We start from the raw sequence: 17340 nt of genomic DNA on the forward strand, positions 1-17340 counted from the left end.
AGGAGGGGAGGGAAAGGCATGTTTGCAGCCTGCAGAGTCGCAGATAGCTTCTCTGTTGATTCTCTTCTCATTGGAAGCATTCATCTTTATTTCTCCACCTCCTCACTGGAGACTTGGGATCACCAGTGTTTATGTACTTACAGGGAATCTAGGAATATGCAAAGACTTCGCTTGCAGCCTTTTCTGGTAGTAAAATATCTTTTGCTAGTCTTTATCATAACAACTGAACACTGACAACCTCTAAAAACCACATTTTATCCCAGACAATGTGTGCAGCCTCATTAATGGGCTCATTACTAAAACTGTGAACTGAACAGGAGGAGCTTCAGTGAAAAGTGCAGATCTATATTTATCAAGAATCTTTACGAATTAATTTAAATGTTTTACAACTATTAAAAACTGCACGAAGTCAGACAGATGAGGGGAAGCTGTTGGGTTGGTCGGGTGGGAATGATTTTAAACTGTTAAAGTGCTTTGAGTTGCATATTTTATGTTGGAAAAGCGCTTCATAAATAAAGTATGATTGATTGATTGATTGATTGATTGATTGAACGGTTACCTTCTGGAGTTACTGGCAGGAAGAGATGTGGGTGTGAATGGTCAGCAAGTTTCATCAACTTGTCAAAATATCGGCCCCCATGTTTGAGTTTTACAGAGAAGCATCTTCATCGGAGGTGTGTCAGCAGTGGGGATGTTATGCAACTGAGACTTTTTATTTCCTTTACTTACTGCTGTTTTACTTCCACCTCCTCCAACGGCGTGAAGGTTCAGTTTGCACAACTTAAACAATTTCAATTAATCATTTTAGATCCTGGATGAGAACATTTAACGTAGATGTTAGGAGGAAACTGACTGGTTTAAATGGTTTTAAACAGCCAGTGGTGTGTGTGTGTGTGTGTGTGTGTGTGTGTGTGTGTGTGTGTGTGTGTGGTAAGGTACAACATCCTTTACGATTCCACTTGCAGAGCTTTTGTTTATTAAAACAACCGGCACAAGCATTGGATCTGCATCCTTTGTGCATCTAGTCTGTATTTTCATCTGCTGTTCTTCCTGCTTTGTCTGCAGCTGATTGATGTTTTTTTTTTTTTAGCAGTTTTGATTGGTTGTAAAATGCATCTCCACCTGTTCCACATAGATTTCCAAAGTCCAACAGGTCAATAGCCGCAGCTTTTGCACTGCTTCTTTTCTCGGGTTCATTCCAACCACACAACATGTGGAGTCACATCCAGGTGTCCAGTCAAACCAGGAGACACAACGCGCTTTAAAATGCCATTTTCACGTTATAGTTGTTAATCTTACCACTCTGTTGTTCTGACAAGCTAAAACATAGAGCTGTGTGCTGGTACACACCTTTCAGCCATCCGATCACTGCATTGTGTACTCTGCTAAAGTTTTCTGCGTGGAGTGCTGTTGTAGTGACAAACTTTTCTTTTCTTTTTCTTTTTTTGAGCCACTGTCTACGACATCTAGTTGTCTTGTAGCTCAGTGGTCCCATTACCTACATCCCCACTATGTCCTCAGCATCCTTTATCTTTACATCCTTCTCCATCTGTGTTACCATCACTCACTTTTATCCAGTTTCCTAATCATTCACCATCCCAGTACATTTGATGCTGTTACTCCTTGTTCTTTGTTCTGTACTGGGTATCATTGATTCAGTGCTCCTCCACTCCGGCTGGAGACGCGGGCAGATAAGAGAATAAACAAGAATCTGGTCTGTAGAAACAGGGATATAGATAATAATAATTTAGAAATAGTTGTAAGACTGATCAAACACAGTATTTCAAAGATGTTTCATATCTGATTGAGGCACTTTTGTTATGAGTCTCTGGGGCTGTGTACTCTGACATAAAGTCAGCATTCATGCTGTGCAACTATGATTTCTTCATGTCCATCCAGACAAAAACTTGCTTGTGTCTCCTGAATCAGTGTTACATCAGATGCATAAAGTTCTATTATAACATCCACTATACACAGTCAGAAGCAACGTCAAGTTTTTAAATAATGACTGCACACATTAAAGGTCTTTTAAATACAGCAACATTTCCAGGCAAAATTTTTTCCCCCCTTTTTTAATAAATAAAAATGATCATTTACACACCAGCAGCATGAAAACCGCCTCAATGCAGACTAAAAACACAAACAAGACCTACTGCATAACAGTGTAATGAGCATTCCAGGCCTGTACACGACAACAACACACCCCATGTGTCCAAACAGAACAGAGATTCACTATTATTTGCTGTTGTGTTGTTTGTGGGTGTGAACAGGGTCTGATGACACAAATGCAAGATGGCGTGACATCATCTCCAAAAGATTCCACTTCATGTTTACACATACAGGATTAACCTTACATTTAAAACCTTTGTTGATTTTTTTCCCATCCAAAACTCTGTTACCGTGGAAACCAGAGTCCAAAAATGAACAAAACTTGGTCATTACTTGTCATCTAAACAGGGTCTAAAACCATAGACACTGTATATAAAAAGATGGACGTAGCCTCGGTGACACCACCCGTACGTTTCAGAAGAGCTGAATTGAAGCTTAGTGGGCGGTTCCTACCATCGCGATGTTGGCAGAGTCATGCACGTCGTCTCGGCCGGAAAATACAAATATGGGCAAAGAGGTGGAGCTGAGAGGGGAGCAGTGAGCGTCATGGTGGATGATTGACATCGAGCGAACTCCGAGCTTTCTGTAGCTAAGAACTAACTGAGCTAACCAGGAGCTAACAGGAGATAACAGGAGCTAACCAGCTAACAGAGGTAAAGCTAAGTCACGCTGTTAAACGGCTAAACATCGCAGTTGTTCTGCATTCTTCTTACTTGAAGCGGGAGATCTGGTACCTGTCAATCAAAAGGACACGCCCCTAAATGTGGTGAATTTTGAGATTAAATTACTTTTAAATGCGCGAGTTAGAAAAGAATTCCCCCCACAATTGTCTTGAAGGTAAACCTGACCTATTAAACCGAAAATGGATTTTTGAACCAGGTTGTAAACATGTTTATTTCTGCTGTGAAGTTGGTCTTTTTAACATGGGAGTCTATGGGGATTCTCTCTGGTTTGCAGCCCCTAGTGGATGAAGGGGGAACTGCAGTTTTATGCACTTCCTCATAGGCTTCACTTTTAACCACTGGAGGTTGCCGCTTGCCTTAAACACACAAATGGCATTGCAAGGCTCATGTGTCTGTACATTGTAAAACAAGACTGATCCTATTAATTTAACATCGGGGTTGATGTCTGGAAGGTGAGGACAAACCTGTACAACGGTCTGACCCAAACAGATGGTGAATTTCTCCACTCAGGAGGATATTAACAGCAACAGTCTCAAAACGATATGCAAGTAAATTCAGGCTGCTTTGTAGTCTTAATTTTCTGTCCTAATCTCAGCTTCCTAACTTATCCTGAAGGAAGCATTTTAAGGGGATTTTGGTTGTTTTAATAAACAATATATGTGAGCTCAGAGTCAGAAATGAACATGAAACAGTAAATGTCGGTCTGCTGCCGATATGTCATGTCAATAATTTACTGTTTGTTTCAGTGATGATCATTTAGTTTCCAGTCATATACAATAATTACCCTCCACCCAACATTTTCCATTGTTTGATCAGTTCACAGCATCCCACTTTCATTAGTTTCTGTTGAAATGAATCTTTGTGCTCCCACTCTGAGCTTGTTCAAATGAGGAAGTCTGAAACATGATTACAGGATCTGAACTTTTATGGAAAATCTCAGAGTGACTTTGATGTAATCATGCAAAACAGAAATGGTTTATTCACACACACACGTAGAAAAATACAGCATTTACTGTGGAAATTATTACAATGACAGTTGGGTGAAAGGGTCTAGTTTTCTGCAGATACAGTGGTAAGTAAGCAAAGTATGGGTCGGTATTCCTTTTTTTTTTTTTTTTTGTACAACATGCACATAAACATATAACAGGCACACAAGAAATACTCCAGTTTCTGATGACATAAAATCAATAGAAGATTGCAACAATGGAAGAGAGAGATATGTATACATATCATTAAGATAAAAGGGTGATTTGGACTGGTTTAAGTCATATCAGATAGATTACAGATTGCATCCTGTGCTTTTACCAGGGTTAATATGCAATGGTGTTCCACAGGGTTCTGGTCTGGGACTCATGCTAGAGTTCATCTTGGTGTTTTCTCTTTCCATGGGAAATATTCTCAGAAAATGTGGTGGACATTTTCACTGCGTTTCAACCAACTTCAACTCACTATGGACGAAAAACATCTTCTTGGCTTTATTCTAGCTATAGATCACCATTACTTTTTTTCTTTTCAGACATTCATGGAACCTTTTGCTCACTTGTTGATATCTGGCTGCGTCTGATTGGACACTGCAATCAATTTAAATTGTCTGATTGGTGGAAAGTTTGAAGGAAGTGGCTTCATTCTATTTCCAGGTGAAAATACAGGTCTCTGAGCAACATAGATGGTGTGATGGTGTTATTTATTGTTATGGTGAAAAAGAGATAAATGCTGGTGTTATCATGGATTATTTACTGTGGATTTACCACGTAGAGTCTCTGAATACATTCTACATTTTGGGGCTGGATTGTAAAGATGCTGAATAGCAAATGCCTAAAAGTCATTTGTAGATCACCTAATGGTTATTTATCCATCACACATTCTGACCACAGTTCTCTCTGCAACATGATGGTTCCTCACTATCCTTCCAGTTTTTGATAATGCCTTGGACAGTTCTTAACTCAGTTTTAGTTTGAGCATCACCTAAGATGTTTTATCTGATTGATGCCAATAATTTGACCCTTCTGAAACAGATTTACATCTTTTCCATGAACCTGGGATGTGTCTTCCCACATGGTTGATAACGAAAGCACAAGCTGCACACTGCAATGGTTAGACTTAAACAACTTGTTGCAACTAAAACGTGAACGTCCATGCAGGAAGACTGTTACCTGTCAGCTTAGCTAAGTCCAGGTGTTAACTATATATTTGTACTTTTAAAGAAGTGGTGTACACTGAAGCATTGAGCAGATGAAAGCAGAAAGATGTTTGACTGTGGGAAGTATGAAGTATAGAAAGGTCCAGTGCTTGGTCCAGTACCCTAACAAATCCAAATCACTAGAACTAAACGACTACAGACCATTTATATTAACACCTCACTTCATGAAAATCCTTGAGTGACTGTTATTGAGGTGAGCCAATATCAGTCTCTCTCTCTCTCTCTCTCTCTCTCTGTCTCTCTCTCTCTCTCTCTCTCTCTCTCTGTCTCTCTCTCTCTCTCTCGAAAGTAGGTGAACACCTTTCAGGACCCATTACAGTTTGCTTATTGTAATGGGCTTGGCGTTCAAGACGCCATCATCTACCTGCTTCAGAGAGCCCACTCTCATCTGGACCAATCAGGAAGCACTTAGAGGATCAAATTTTTTTATTTCTAAAGTGGTTTTAATACAATTCAGCCGCTCTGTTATGTGAGAGGAGCTATAAATTCCAAGTGGAAACCTCCACATGACTACCCAACAAACGGAGCACAGTTAGCGGTCAGCAACTCTGGAGCATCACAAGCAGTGGTGGTGCAAGCTGTTTTGTTTTTTAACTGTGGGGGATACTGTTTGTTGAGCGTGAGTGCACGTGTGTGTGTGTTTGGGGTAGACGTAGAACGTGATCTACATAAATACAACATGTTGATGTTTTTTTTTGTTTGTTTGTTTTTTTGTTTTTTTTTTTTACTCTGGGTGAAGTGGTTCCTCATCCTGATAGTAGTCTGTACATTTTGTAATCATGAACAATAAGAAATATAGTTAGACCCCCCCATTTTACTATAAATCTGTAAAAACTCTGACCAATCCAAACGTTCGGACCGAATTGAAGTTGCTCATTTCTTATATTTTGTAAGCTTCTTCTCCTGGCTCCCCTCCTCCCCCTCCAGCAGCGCATACCTGATAGCCACATGCTGCATATAAACAGCGTGTTAGGATGAAAATATAAAGTAGAGAGGAGGAAACTTGGAAGGCAAACATGGCTGAGAAAATGCAGGAAGGATTTCTCGACCTGGCTTGGTTTATTTTCCTCCTCCTGCTAAACAGCCGAGCAAGAGAAAATTGTTGGTGGAAAAAGCCTTCTACTGTGACGTGCATGTTCAGGTTGGGTGGGGGGTGTGGGGTGGTCGGCCGAGCGTGTCTCAAACAGATTATTGATTGGAGGGGGAGGAGCCAAGACAGGGTGCCACTTTCAAATCTATCTATCCTACAAGATTGCTATCCTCTACATAACACAGTGAATAAACAACAGTGTGTTTAGAGAGAAACTTGAATAATTCTAATGCAAAATGCAGATAAATAATTCATATGTGTATGTATATATATATATATATATATATATATATATATATATATATATATATATATATATATATATATATATATATATATATATATATATGTATATATATATATATATATATATATATATATATATATATATATATATATTGTATGTCTGTGTGTTTGTACTGGTGTGTATGCACGGATGGTTGGATACTCCTTCAGCTCGAGCTGCCTCATTAAACTGCCGGCTTGTTTTTTCAGTCTCAGCTTCCACTCTGTCACACTCGCTGCATATCCTTTTTATGTCTGGCTGGATGTGCATCATTACCACAGTAATGTGCCAAGATGGCAGAGCGTGCACACAAACACATCCTGGTCTGAATGCATGTGGGCTCTCGGGGTAATGAGTTGTGTGACCTACCGTTTCTTAGCACCATAAACTGTATTTACTTTCTAAACACGAATGCCAGTTTTTATTTAGTGTTCATATTGTTTTCTCTCATTTTCATCTTTAATTGTTTTTATTTGACATGTTTTTCCTCTTCTAAGCAGGCCCTGGGGAATTAGCATGCCCAGGTGAGACACACAACTGAACAACACAATCAGGCCATCTGTCTGCTTGCACCACAATAAGGATCTGATTAAACCACTTCTCACTCCTCTCCTGGCCTGCCCTGCAGCTCCGCAGCTCTTTTCACTTCCAATCCTGTTTCTGTCATTTTTCCAAATCAATGTGAGCTTAAAGAGGAATTAGCACATCAAAGTGCCTTTTCAAGTATTGAGGAGACTATTTAAAAAATGAATAAAATGTATAAAGCCCTTGGCGACTCCAGAGGTTGCATTGTAAGTGAGATCAATGCTTTCAAGTGAGTGTGTAGAAAGTGAGTTGACTAGAGCCCACTCAGGCTGGAGGCTGCAGCTGCTCCAACCATGACCCACCTGAATCTGAGCCAAGCTGTGCTCCAGCATGATACTTTGTTGCTCTCTGTAATGAAGCTGTTCTGCTGCATGGGCAGAGAACGACATATTTCAATGTTTTCTTTGGACCTGTTGCACTCTGATCTCCCAAAAGTCTACTTTTGCTTTTTTTTATTTTTGTGATTCAAATTTGATCCCCGTTAGACGTCAGATGCCCCGAGCGTCACTGCTTATATCATTAACACTTTCTCAGGAACCGTAGTGTGTAACTGTGGGGTGAATTGTAATGGACAGTTTTTACCGTGATGTGATCTAAAATAAGTTTTCCAGGCATTTGTGTCCCATCCAGGAGGTTTACAATCCAAAAATAATGGTGCTCTGTGGCTGGAATAGAGTCAAGATATTTATGATGCAAAGGAAGAAAAAGCATGGCTTTTTGGAGCTAGTTTTGTGATGATAAATAGCAGCATAAATCACTAAAAATAACCACCAATAAACAACACATTGGGAGGACAAACTGTAAAAATGTTTGTTTCAAAGACAAAAATTTTTCCTTGAAAGAATGATGTGCAGATGAGAAAAGGCGCGGTCACTGTTGGTCTGTGTGTTATTTCTGCACAATTCTGTCTGTAATAAATTCTGTTTTGTTGTTTTGCTCGGTCTACATAGATCATAGGTCTAATAAATGCTGCTTCATCTATTCATAAATTCATTTGACATCGTTTCAGCCTCTTAATCTGACATCTGAGGCTGTCCTGAAAAAAATGATGTCTGGATGTTGACTGGGATTAAAAGGGTTGAGCTTCAGCAGGCAATTTTATATTAAATTACGCAGGCGGAGGAAAAAAGCTGAAACTGCTTGGAGTTTGAAGGGTTAAAGGCTGTTGGACTGTTTGTCAGCGAACCTGTAAGGGTTGAATATTAAACATGGCGATAAGGCACTATGTGTGGCAGGGTCTAGCAGGAAGGCAGGGCCAGATAAGCAGCAGGCACTGATGAGGAAATGAATTATAAATTTACCAGATGCAGAAAATGCAGGAGAAGCTACTTCTGTTAATACACAACCAGAAAACAGAGGGCGATTCAGCGAAACTTTAGTGTTTTTCATACAATAATCATGATAGACATATAAAACAGAGGAGGGTTAGCTGTGTGCTTACACTGAGAAAGACATCGACGATGAACTGTAGCAGCAATCAGTCATAAATCAGGCATTTTGCTGTTCAGATTACATGATTGGCTGGCAGCTGCACGACTTCTTATTGAAGTGAAAAGTACTTAAAATACAACTGAAGCAAAGTGTAGCCTAATCCAGCAGTGTCTATACGGACTGACACATACTAGGAAGTGTAGCAAAACTCACATGAACAGCATGACCTTAGTTTTCTTCTTTTTCTGGGGACCAGTGGCCTTTAAATAAACGTTTCTGGACAGGAAGTGGGGCGGACACACAGCAAAAGCCACAGTCAGGACCCAGGAGGATGATTTGAGGAGCTTCTGCATTGATTTTGTAACCCAGCTACTTTTTTTTTTTTTTTTTCAGGCAAATTAATTTCAGACCTTAATAAACTATTTAGTGACAGAGAATTGAACAACATCCTGCATAATGTGATACAACAAAAACCAGGTTGAATTAAATTAAAACTTTGGAATCGGGTCTAGTGTGTCCTGGCAGAACTGTGGAACTGATTCGGGGTCCAGCAGGGAAGCATCACATGTTCTTATTCACATATGGACCTGCTCTGAGGGCTGACGGGCATCGATTCATGAAAATGTTAAACTGATTTTTGGTAGTTTTGTCATCAGCAGATTGGGCAAGGCTGCCCATCATTCTGGGCCGATAAGTCAGTCGATCTCCCTGCGCCCTTCATATGACTCACTCAAATGTTGGCAGCCTGCGAAGAACTGACATACAGAATGATGAATCAGCATGACAATAAATAGGGGAAATTAACTTACAAGCTTAAGATTATTGGACCATGGTAACTACTGGGACATTCAGTGATCTAAGAAGAGCTTTTCTCTGCCTGTAATGGTCGACCTGGTCAGCCATGACAGAGCTGTTCTTGCTGCCGGGAGAATTTGGACCCTTTCAGCCTGACCAAACAGGTATGATGCTGCTGTCTACCCCTGTGCCCAGATTTTAACACTGAAATCTGTATTTCTAGAGCTTCTAGCTGGTGGCTGTCAAAACTCGAGCTCCTCCTGCCTAGAGGTTACGTAGAGCCCATACATGCATTTATTATTACTAACACCTGGACAATTGTAACCCTGCTTTCGTTGGAGTTAGCCAGGCTTTCATTTCACACCTACAGCCAGTACAAAACACAGCTGCACAATTTTTTGACTGGTACAAGTAAACAAGAGCATATAATGCTGGTTTTAGCCTGCTTTCATTGGCTTCCTGTTTATTTCCAAAGCCATTTCAAAATGCCTTTATTTAATTTATGGCCTTTTCATTGGCTTGCCCCTTTTTTTTTATTTGTCTGAGCTCCTTCAACCTGACATGCCATCGTGCTCTCAGAGCAGACCTGTGTTTTACTTTTAAATTCTTATTGTTCTTACATATTTTTTTTCTTGTTTTGTTTTTATTTGTAATCTTTTTATTCCTGTTAGGTGGGAGTAGCTCATGTGGTAGAGCCACTTATCAGGAAACCTGATGGTCTGCAGTTCGAGTCCTGCTCCCCTGAGCTACTGCAGTCTCAAGGGGGACACGATTGTTCTCCGTTGGTCCCAAGCCCAGATAAATGCAGAGGGTTGTGTCAGGAAGGGCATTTTGTGCCAATTATCCTGTACGATTATTCGCTGTGGCGACCCCTTCAGAGGGATGAGCCAAAAGAGAACAATGTTCTTATATACACTGCTCAAAAAAAACAAAGGGAACACTTAAACAACACAATGAAACTCTAAGTCAACCAGACTTCTGTGAAGTGGAACTGTCCACTTAGGAATCAACACTGATTGACAATCAATTCCACATGCTGTTGTGCAAATGGAATAGACAACAGGTGGAAATTATAGGCAACTGGCAAAACACACCCAATAAAGGAGTGGTTCTGCAGGTGGTGACCACAGACCACTTCTCAGTTCCCATGCTTTCTGGCTGATGTTTTGGTCACTTTTGAATGCTGGCGGTGCTTTCACTCTAGTGGTAGCATGAGACTGAGTCTACAACCCACACAAGTGGCTCAGGTAGTGCAGCTCATCCAGGATGGTGCATCAATGCCAGCTGTGGCAAGAAGGTTTGCTTTGTCTGTCAGCGTAGTGTCCAGAGCATGGAGGCGCTACCAGGAGACAGGCCAGTACATCAGGAGATGTGGAGGAGGCCGTGGGAGGACAACAACCCAGCAGCAGGACCGCTACCTCCTTCTTTGTGCAAGGAGGAACAGGAGGAGCACTGCCAGAGCCCTGCAAAATGAGCTCCAGCAGGCCACAAATGTGCATGTGTCTGCTCCAACAGTCAGAAACAGACTTCATGAGGGTGGTATGAGGGCCTGACATCTACAGGTGGGGGTTGTGCTTACAGCCCAACACCGTGCAGAACGTTTGGCATTTGCCAGAGAACACCAAGATTGGCAAATTTGCCACTGAAGAGCCATTTGCTCTTCACAGATGAAAGCAGGTTCACACTGAGCACATGTGACAGATGTGACAGAGTCTGGAGACGCTGTGGAGAACGTTCTGCTGCCTGCAACATCCTCCAGCATGACCAGTTTGGCAGTGGGTCAGTAATGGTGTGGGGTGGCATTTCTTTGGAGGGCCGCACAGACCTCCATGTGCTCGCCAGAGGTAGCCTGACTGCCATTAGGTACCGAGATGAGATCCTCAGACCCCTTGTGGGACCATATGCTGGTGCGGTTGGCCCTGGGTTCCTCCTAATGCAAGACAATGCTAGACCTCATGTGGCTGGAGTGTGTCAGCAGTTCCTGCAACATGAAGGCATTGATGTTATGGACTGGCCTGCCTGTTCCAAAGAGCTGAATCCAATTGAGCACATCTGGGACATCGTGTCTCGCTCCATCCACCAACGCCAAGTTGCACCACAGACTGTTCAGGAGTTGCCGGATGCTTTAGTCCAGGTCTGGGAGGAGATCCTTCAGGAGAACATCCGCCGCCTCATCAGGAGCATGTCCAGCTGTTGTAGGGAGGTCATACAGGCACGCGGAGGCCACACACACTACTGAGCCTCATTGTGACTTGTTTAAAGGACATTACATCAAAGTTGGATCCTTTAGTGTGTTTTTCCATTTTCATTTAGAGTATAACTCCAAATCCAGACCGCCATGCGATGATACACTTGATTTTCATTGATAATTTTTGTGTGATTTTGTTGTCATCATATTCAACAATGGAAAGAACAAAGTTTTTAATAAAAATATTTAATTCATTCAGATCTACAATGTGTTACTTTAGTGTTCCCTTTTTTTTGAGCAGTGTATATATATATATATATATATATATATATATATATATATATATATATATATATATATATATATATGTAGATAGACAGATACTGGCATAGATTTTTATTTCACAGCAAATATTTAACAAACTTTTACTTCATTGTTGGTAAATGTCTGTTTGTAAATCTTTATGAGTGCATTTGTTGAAACATCTGTGGCTCTGTCTCACTAAACTCCACACACATCAGTGTGTTTGTCCTGTTTGCTTGATTGATCTGAGAGCTGGTGGAGATTCTGGAGACAATTTGGGTTCTTGATTTCATAGCCTACAAACCTGTTATTGGGAGAGTTTTCTAGTAACAGAGACTCAGTATATTAGTGTCATCAGGCAGGAGGTCTGCAGAGTTTAAGACCTATAAGACCAGTAATCTACTTTCATAGATACATCACAGTTAATATTTTCTATTATTTTCATGTTCACTAAATTATTTTCAAGGGAAACACTGAACCTGCAGGTTATCTGTAAGCCCCCCGACTTAACACCTATACTAATAATCCCAACCATAACTCGTGTCCCATGCAGGACTCTGGACTCTTCATGTTGTTCATATCAAAGTTTAAAATACCTCAAAATAGTTAAAGGATTTCCTCATCGCATTTTCAGCAGAGCTTTTTACTTAATTTTATGAGAATATGCTTTATTAATGCCACAAAAAGCCCTCTTCATCAGCACCAGCATGAGTCTGAGCTTTGAAAAGACTCCTCTGTTATTCTCACTGCTTTCAACATCAGTGTCCCTACAGCAGGCAAAGACAAGAAAACCTGTCTGGATGTTACCACCACAGATTTATAGTGTGTGTGTGTGTGTGTGTATGTTTACACGTGCTGCAGAAAGCGTTCAGTAGCTTTTGCATAATTCATGACAACAGCGTGTAGGCTGCTAATAATGATGAAAGCCTTGTCAGTTGGCCTGTTGTTTTCATGAGGAAACACACACCCACATGATTAGACACATACACAGCTCACACACACACAGGAGTATGTGCCACAAGCTGAAGTACACGGTGCTCCTTAACACGTTCATTTATAAAAAGCAGCGAGTGTTGTGTAATTAGACTGGGCTGAGTTAGTGTACCTACTGTAATTTTTTTCATATGACGCTTATAATCGCAGCCTGCAGGGAAACAGCTGTTAGCATGATGAGCTCAGAGCCGGTCCAACATGTCCATTGCTTCTGACACAACATTGTACAGAAAGGATATACATGAATCCCAACATATGTGCTTAGAAAGACACCAAACTGGGATTGCTTATGGTTTCTAATAATGTGAAAACATTTTATTGTTTGAATGCTTTTTAAGTCATAAACACGCTGTTCAGTAGGCATATCAGTAAATATCAGTAATATCCTGTTATGCATCATAATTCCCAGTCACAGTGAGACTGGAGATTTATTCAGTGTCACCTGTATCAGGCTGATACCAGGGAAAGTACAATACTAAATCCTACTTACACTTGATATGATTTTATTTATTTATTCAGATGGTGTTTTCACTGAATTTGGCAGATTGGAGGATTAAAGATAGAAAGAAAACATGGAGTGGGAATAGGGATGAGTGTGGCAGGTGTAGATCACATGGCACAATCATATTGTTTTGATGATGAACACACCTCAATCACCTCAATGTTTCCCCAAACTTTAAGGTGCAACGGGTAACAAAATCAAAGGTTAGTGACAGAATAATGTCATATATTATTAAAAACAATGTTTCTAATTTACTACGGTGTCTCTGAATGAACAAACCATTGTGCGTGAAATGAAAACCCTCTGAGATTTAAAAATGCAGTACTGGCTTTGATAGGCGCTAGAGCACCGTTTAGAATAATACCACCTTAAAAAAAACCATAGAAGAAGATCTTGCAGTTGCCTGACCTGGACTAAAAGCAACATGTGATCCAGTTACAGATGGGGGGGGTTGGTGTGTGTGTGTGTCGTGTGAGTGTTGTGTGTGGGGGGATGGGCACAGAGTTCATTGATTATGGTCACCAGTTGCCACTGGTCATTTCCTGCAGGTAATAAACATGAATACACTAAATCATTTCCATATTACCATACAGCTGCACTTCTACTGGAAAAGTAAGAGGAGCAAAGGAGCACGAGGAGGAACATCAGCAGAATTCGATACTCCAAGTCAAGTGGGCTTGCATTACTTGCAGGCAGAAGTGTCCCACTGCTTGGTTCTGCTCCTGATGCTTCAGAGCTGCTGCTGCAGTTTCCTCCACTACCAGCCTGAATGTTTACTCCGGTGTTCAGCTTCACAGCAGTGCAAATCAGGGGTGAAAGCAGGCTTAGATTCTTGCCAGTAATATTGCCAACACCTTTATCTCTCTCTCACTTTATGCATTTTAAAATAGTTAAAGTTAAAACCCAAACAAATAAAAAAAAAATGATATCTTACTGTCGACTTCCTGTAGGTCTGGAGGAAGGACCTGATTCATCAAAGGAGCCGGTTATGGGTTATGAAAAATATTATCTTATGATTATATCAGCAGTGCTTTAATTACTTTCATGAGATCATTATTGTGGTTTTAGTTGCTTCATCCATGTTAATGTTTATGTGTTTTAACAATAACCTCCATTCTCTGTCCTGTCCTTCAATATCTTCCTCAGATCAATAAGCTGCAGCTGCAGACAATTAAAGATCGCTTTCAGGCGTTCCTCAATGGAGAAACTCAGATTGTGGCCGATGAAGCTTTTATCAACGCTGTGCAGAGCTACTACGAGGTAAGGTTGTTGTATTTATCCCAGCATGCACAAGCTGCCTGATCGGTGTCTTTTTAGTTGTTCTTCAGATTCATTTATGACCGGGTGGAAAAGTAATCAGTATGGTGAAGGATAAAGACCTTGTTGATTTATGGCGTGTACAGTGAAAGTCTGTTCAGGGTTTTTGACATTAATGAAGACTGGATGTAGTAAGAGAATGTGCCCTATTAGATGAAATATTACATAAACAATATTCATCTCGCTGAAAAAAATGAAACATTTCCTGTTTACTAAAATTTTCCAATCATTAATGACTGAACTGGATCATCTAATAATTTGAAACTTTGAACTTTTTTTTTTTTTTTTTTTTTTTTTTTTTTTTTTTTTTGTCTTGTCCAGCATTTAAAGGCAGAGTATGTAAGATTTCAAGGCGATTCTTTCCACCACCAGGTGGCAAACACCAGGTCATGAGCAAAACCACAAAACTGCTACCTTCACAAACGACCACAGGTTGGCAGTAATGAGCAAAACTCACCCCTCACCCCTCCTCCTTGCCAGCTCCAAAGAGGGCAGGAATCGCTTGTGAGCTGTAGCTCAGAGCCGCTCTGCAATAAATGTGCTTATACTCCCCCTACTGGTGGAAAAACAGTACTTTTTTTTTTTACTGGTCAGAAAACCTTCAAGAAGAGTTTTTGTCATTAATTAAACTTGTAATTTAATAACGCATCAAATATGGACAGACTGGAACCTACATGTTTAAAAAACTATAATTATGATTGTAGTTATTTTTTTTAGTTAATTTATTTTGAAAATATTGAAAATCTTACATACTCTACCTTTAAGCAGGCAAAATGGATTTTCTGGATGCTGTATTCTGCTGGGCAAATTTGCTTTGCCAAGGGAAGCGTCATAGATATAACGCTCCCCTTGATATTCTGGATTTTAATTTTATTTTTCTATTTATTTTGCATAATTGTTTGTAATACAAAGTTTGTACTGCTGGACCGGACCGGAGAGGACAGAAAGAGAATCGAAAAGAAGAGAAAACAGAAAACACCTTGTAGAGAGAAAAAGAGAGAAAGAAAAAAACTTTGACCTTTGAATAAGTTTTCAAAGCCTGAAAACTGCATTTAAGTGAGGAAACGGTGCAAACTTCTTTTGTTTGTGAAAATATCTGTAAACGTTAACATGTATTTAGGTTTAGGTTTTCATTGAAGCCTTAGCACATTGAAAGATTTGAGCCAGTTATCATCACAACTCTTAGTTGATTATGTTTAGTTTTGTTCAGTTCAGTATTGTAGGTGCAGAGAAATATAGCGGACTCATCAACAAAGTTTTGACCGTTTTCAAGGTCAAAGGTAAATTTGTGAAGACAGCAAACAATAATGGACCTACGTAGCTTTCCTGGGGAGCTCCACATGTTACATAGCTGACAAAGGAAAAGCATCCACTGAAAAAAAAACAACAAAAAAAACAGCTTGTGATGGTAAGACAGCTTTTAAACCGAGATAAGGCTGATTGTTCCTGTTGGAGAGACTGTGCATGGGATGCGAGCGCCCCCTTTGGGTAACTTTGTGCAACTGCATCATTAAACACGGACGATTTCTGAAAAGTGAAACTTCTGAGCAGCAGTAAGCACATGGAGACTGTTGAGTAGTCTTAAGTAAGCAGCCAAATGTTTTCAGTTCTGTGCGTCTTGGAAGAGTAAACTGTAAGTAAACTGTTGCATTTCTGCTTAAACATGATCTTTTTTATGACTTTAAATGTTATTTGCTTAATGTGCTTATGTGGAAGTGTTCATCCCCTCACCATGTGGCTTGTTCATGCTATTAAGCTACCAGACCTCTTTATATTCCAGTAAACTGTTAGCTTTTGTGTTAATAAAATAGTGGAAAATTATGCATATCTGTTGGGTATTTTCTTGGGTACAGTTACACACAATTTGAATAGAAATGAGTGGATGACATGTGTAGAACAAATAAGCAGATAATATGTACACTGATGTGTTGTTATAACTGTAGCAAATGAATAAGTTCTACTTAATGTATTTTGTTTTGTTTTTGCTAGAAAGAATGTTTCTCTTAATTGTATTTCGTTGTTTTTAGACAACATACACTTTATAAGCCAGTCCCAGAACTCTACACCTGTAAGCCTTTGGTTGCTATGCTGTGCTGTTTATGACAGTAAAGTAAGTTACCCTGACCAGAGAACCCAGTGTGTCACCCCAAGGTGAACATCACACCCTCCGTACCGACATCTAAATAGTCCCATGTGAATTCCACTCCATGCCCTTCAAAGTTTTTTTGCAGTGAGTCATGGTTGATGATATCAAGGGAGATTCTGGTGTGTTGGAGACGGGATACATCTAAATGTCGCAGGATAGCAGAGCTCGAGGGCCGGACTTGGCACCCCTAAGGTAGAATATATATATATATATATATATATATATATATATTATATATATATATATATATATATATATATATATATATATATATATATATATATATATATATATATATATATACACATATACATATATACATACATATATATATATATATATATATATATATATATATATATATATATATATATATATATATATATATATATACACATATACATATATACATACATATATATATATATATATATATATATATATATATATATATATATATATATATATATATATATATATATATATATATATACATACATATTTAAATAAATGTAAATAAAATTAAATCTTTTATTTACATATTTTATCTATATAAAGATATTTAGATTTTGCACAGATACGGATATGAATATACATATATCTATATATAAATATCTCTCTCTCTCTCTCTCTCTCTCTCTCTCTCTCTCTCTCTCTCTCTCTATATATATATATATATATATATATATATATATATATATATATATATATA

At 39.3% G+C, this 17340-nt stretch overlaps 1 protein-coding gene across 2 annotated transcripts in view; it reads left to right on the forward strand.

Annotated features, from left to right (window-relative positions):
- cadpsa (Ca2+-dependent activator protein for secretion a) overlaps positions 1 to 17340 on the forward strand; it is a gene marked incomplete at both ends in the record, with an annotated part of 183268 nt that overhangs the window by 1209 nt on the left and 164719 nt on the right. For both annotated transcript variants that reach the window (XM_079241905.1, XM_079241906.1), the window contains one exon: positions 14312 to 14425. In XM_079241905.1, coding sequence (XP_079098031.1) covers positions 14312 to 14425 — 114 coding nt within the window. The remainder of the gene's footprint in view (positions 1 to 14311; positions 14426 to 17340) is intronic.

The sequence above is a fragment of the Telmatherina bonti genome (genome assembly GCF_933228915.1).
Source record: "Telmatherina bonti genome assembly, chromosome: 6".
Classification (NCBI taxonomy): domain Eukaryota; kingdom Metazoa; phylum Chordata; class Actinopteri; order Atheriniformes; family Telmatherinidae; genus Telmatherina; species Telmatherina bonti.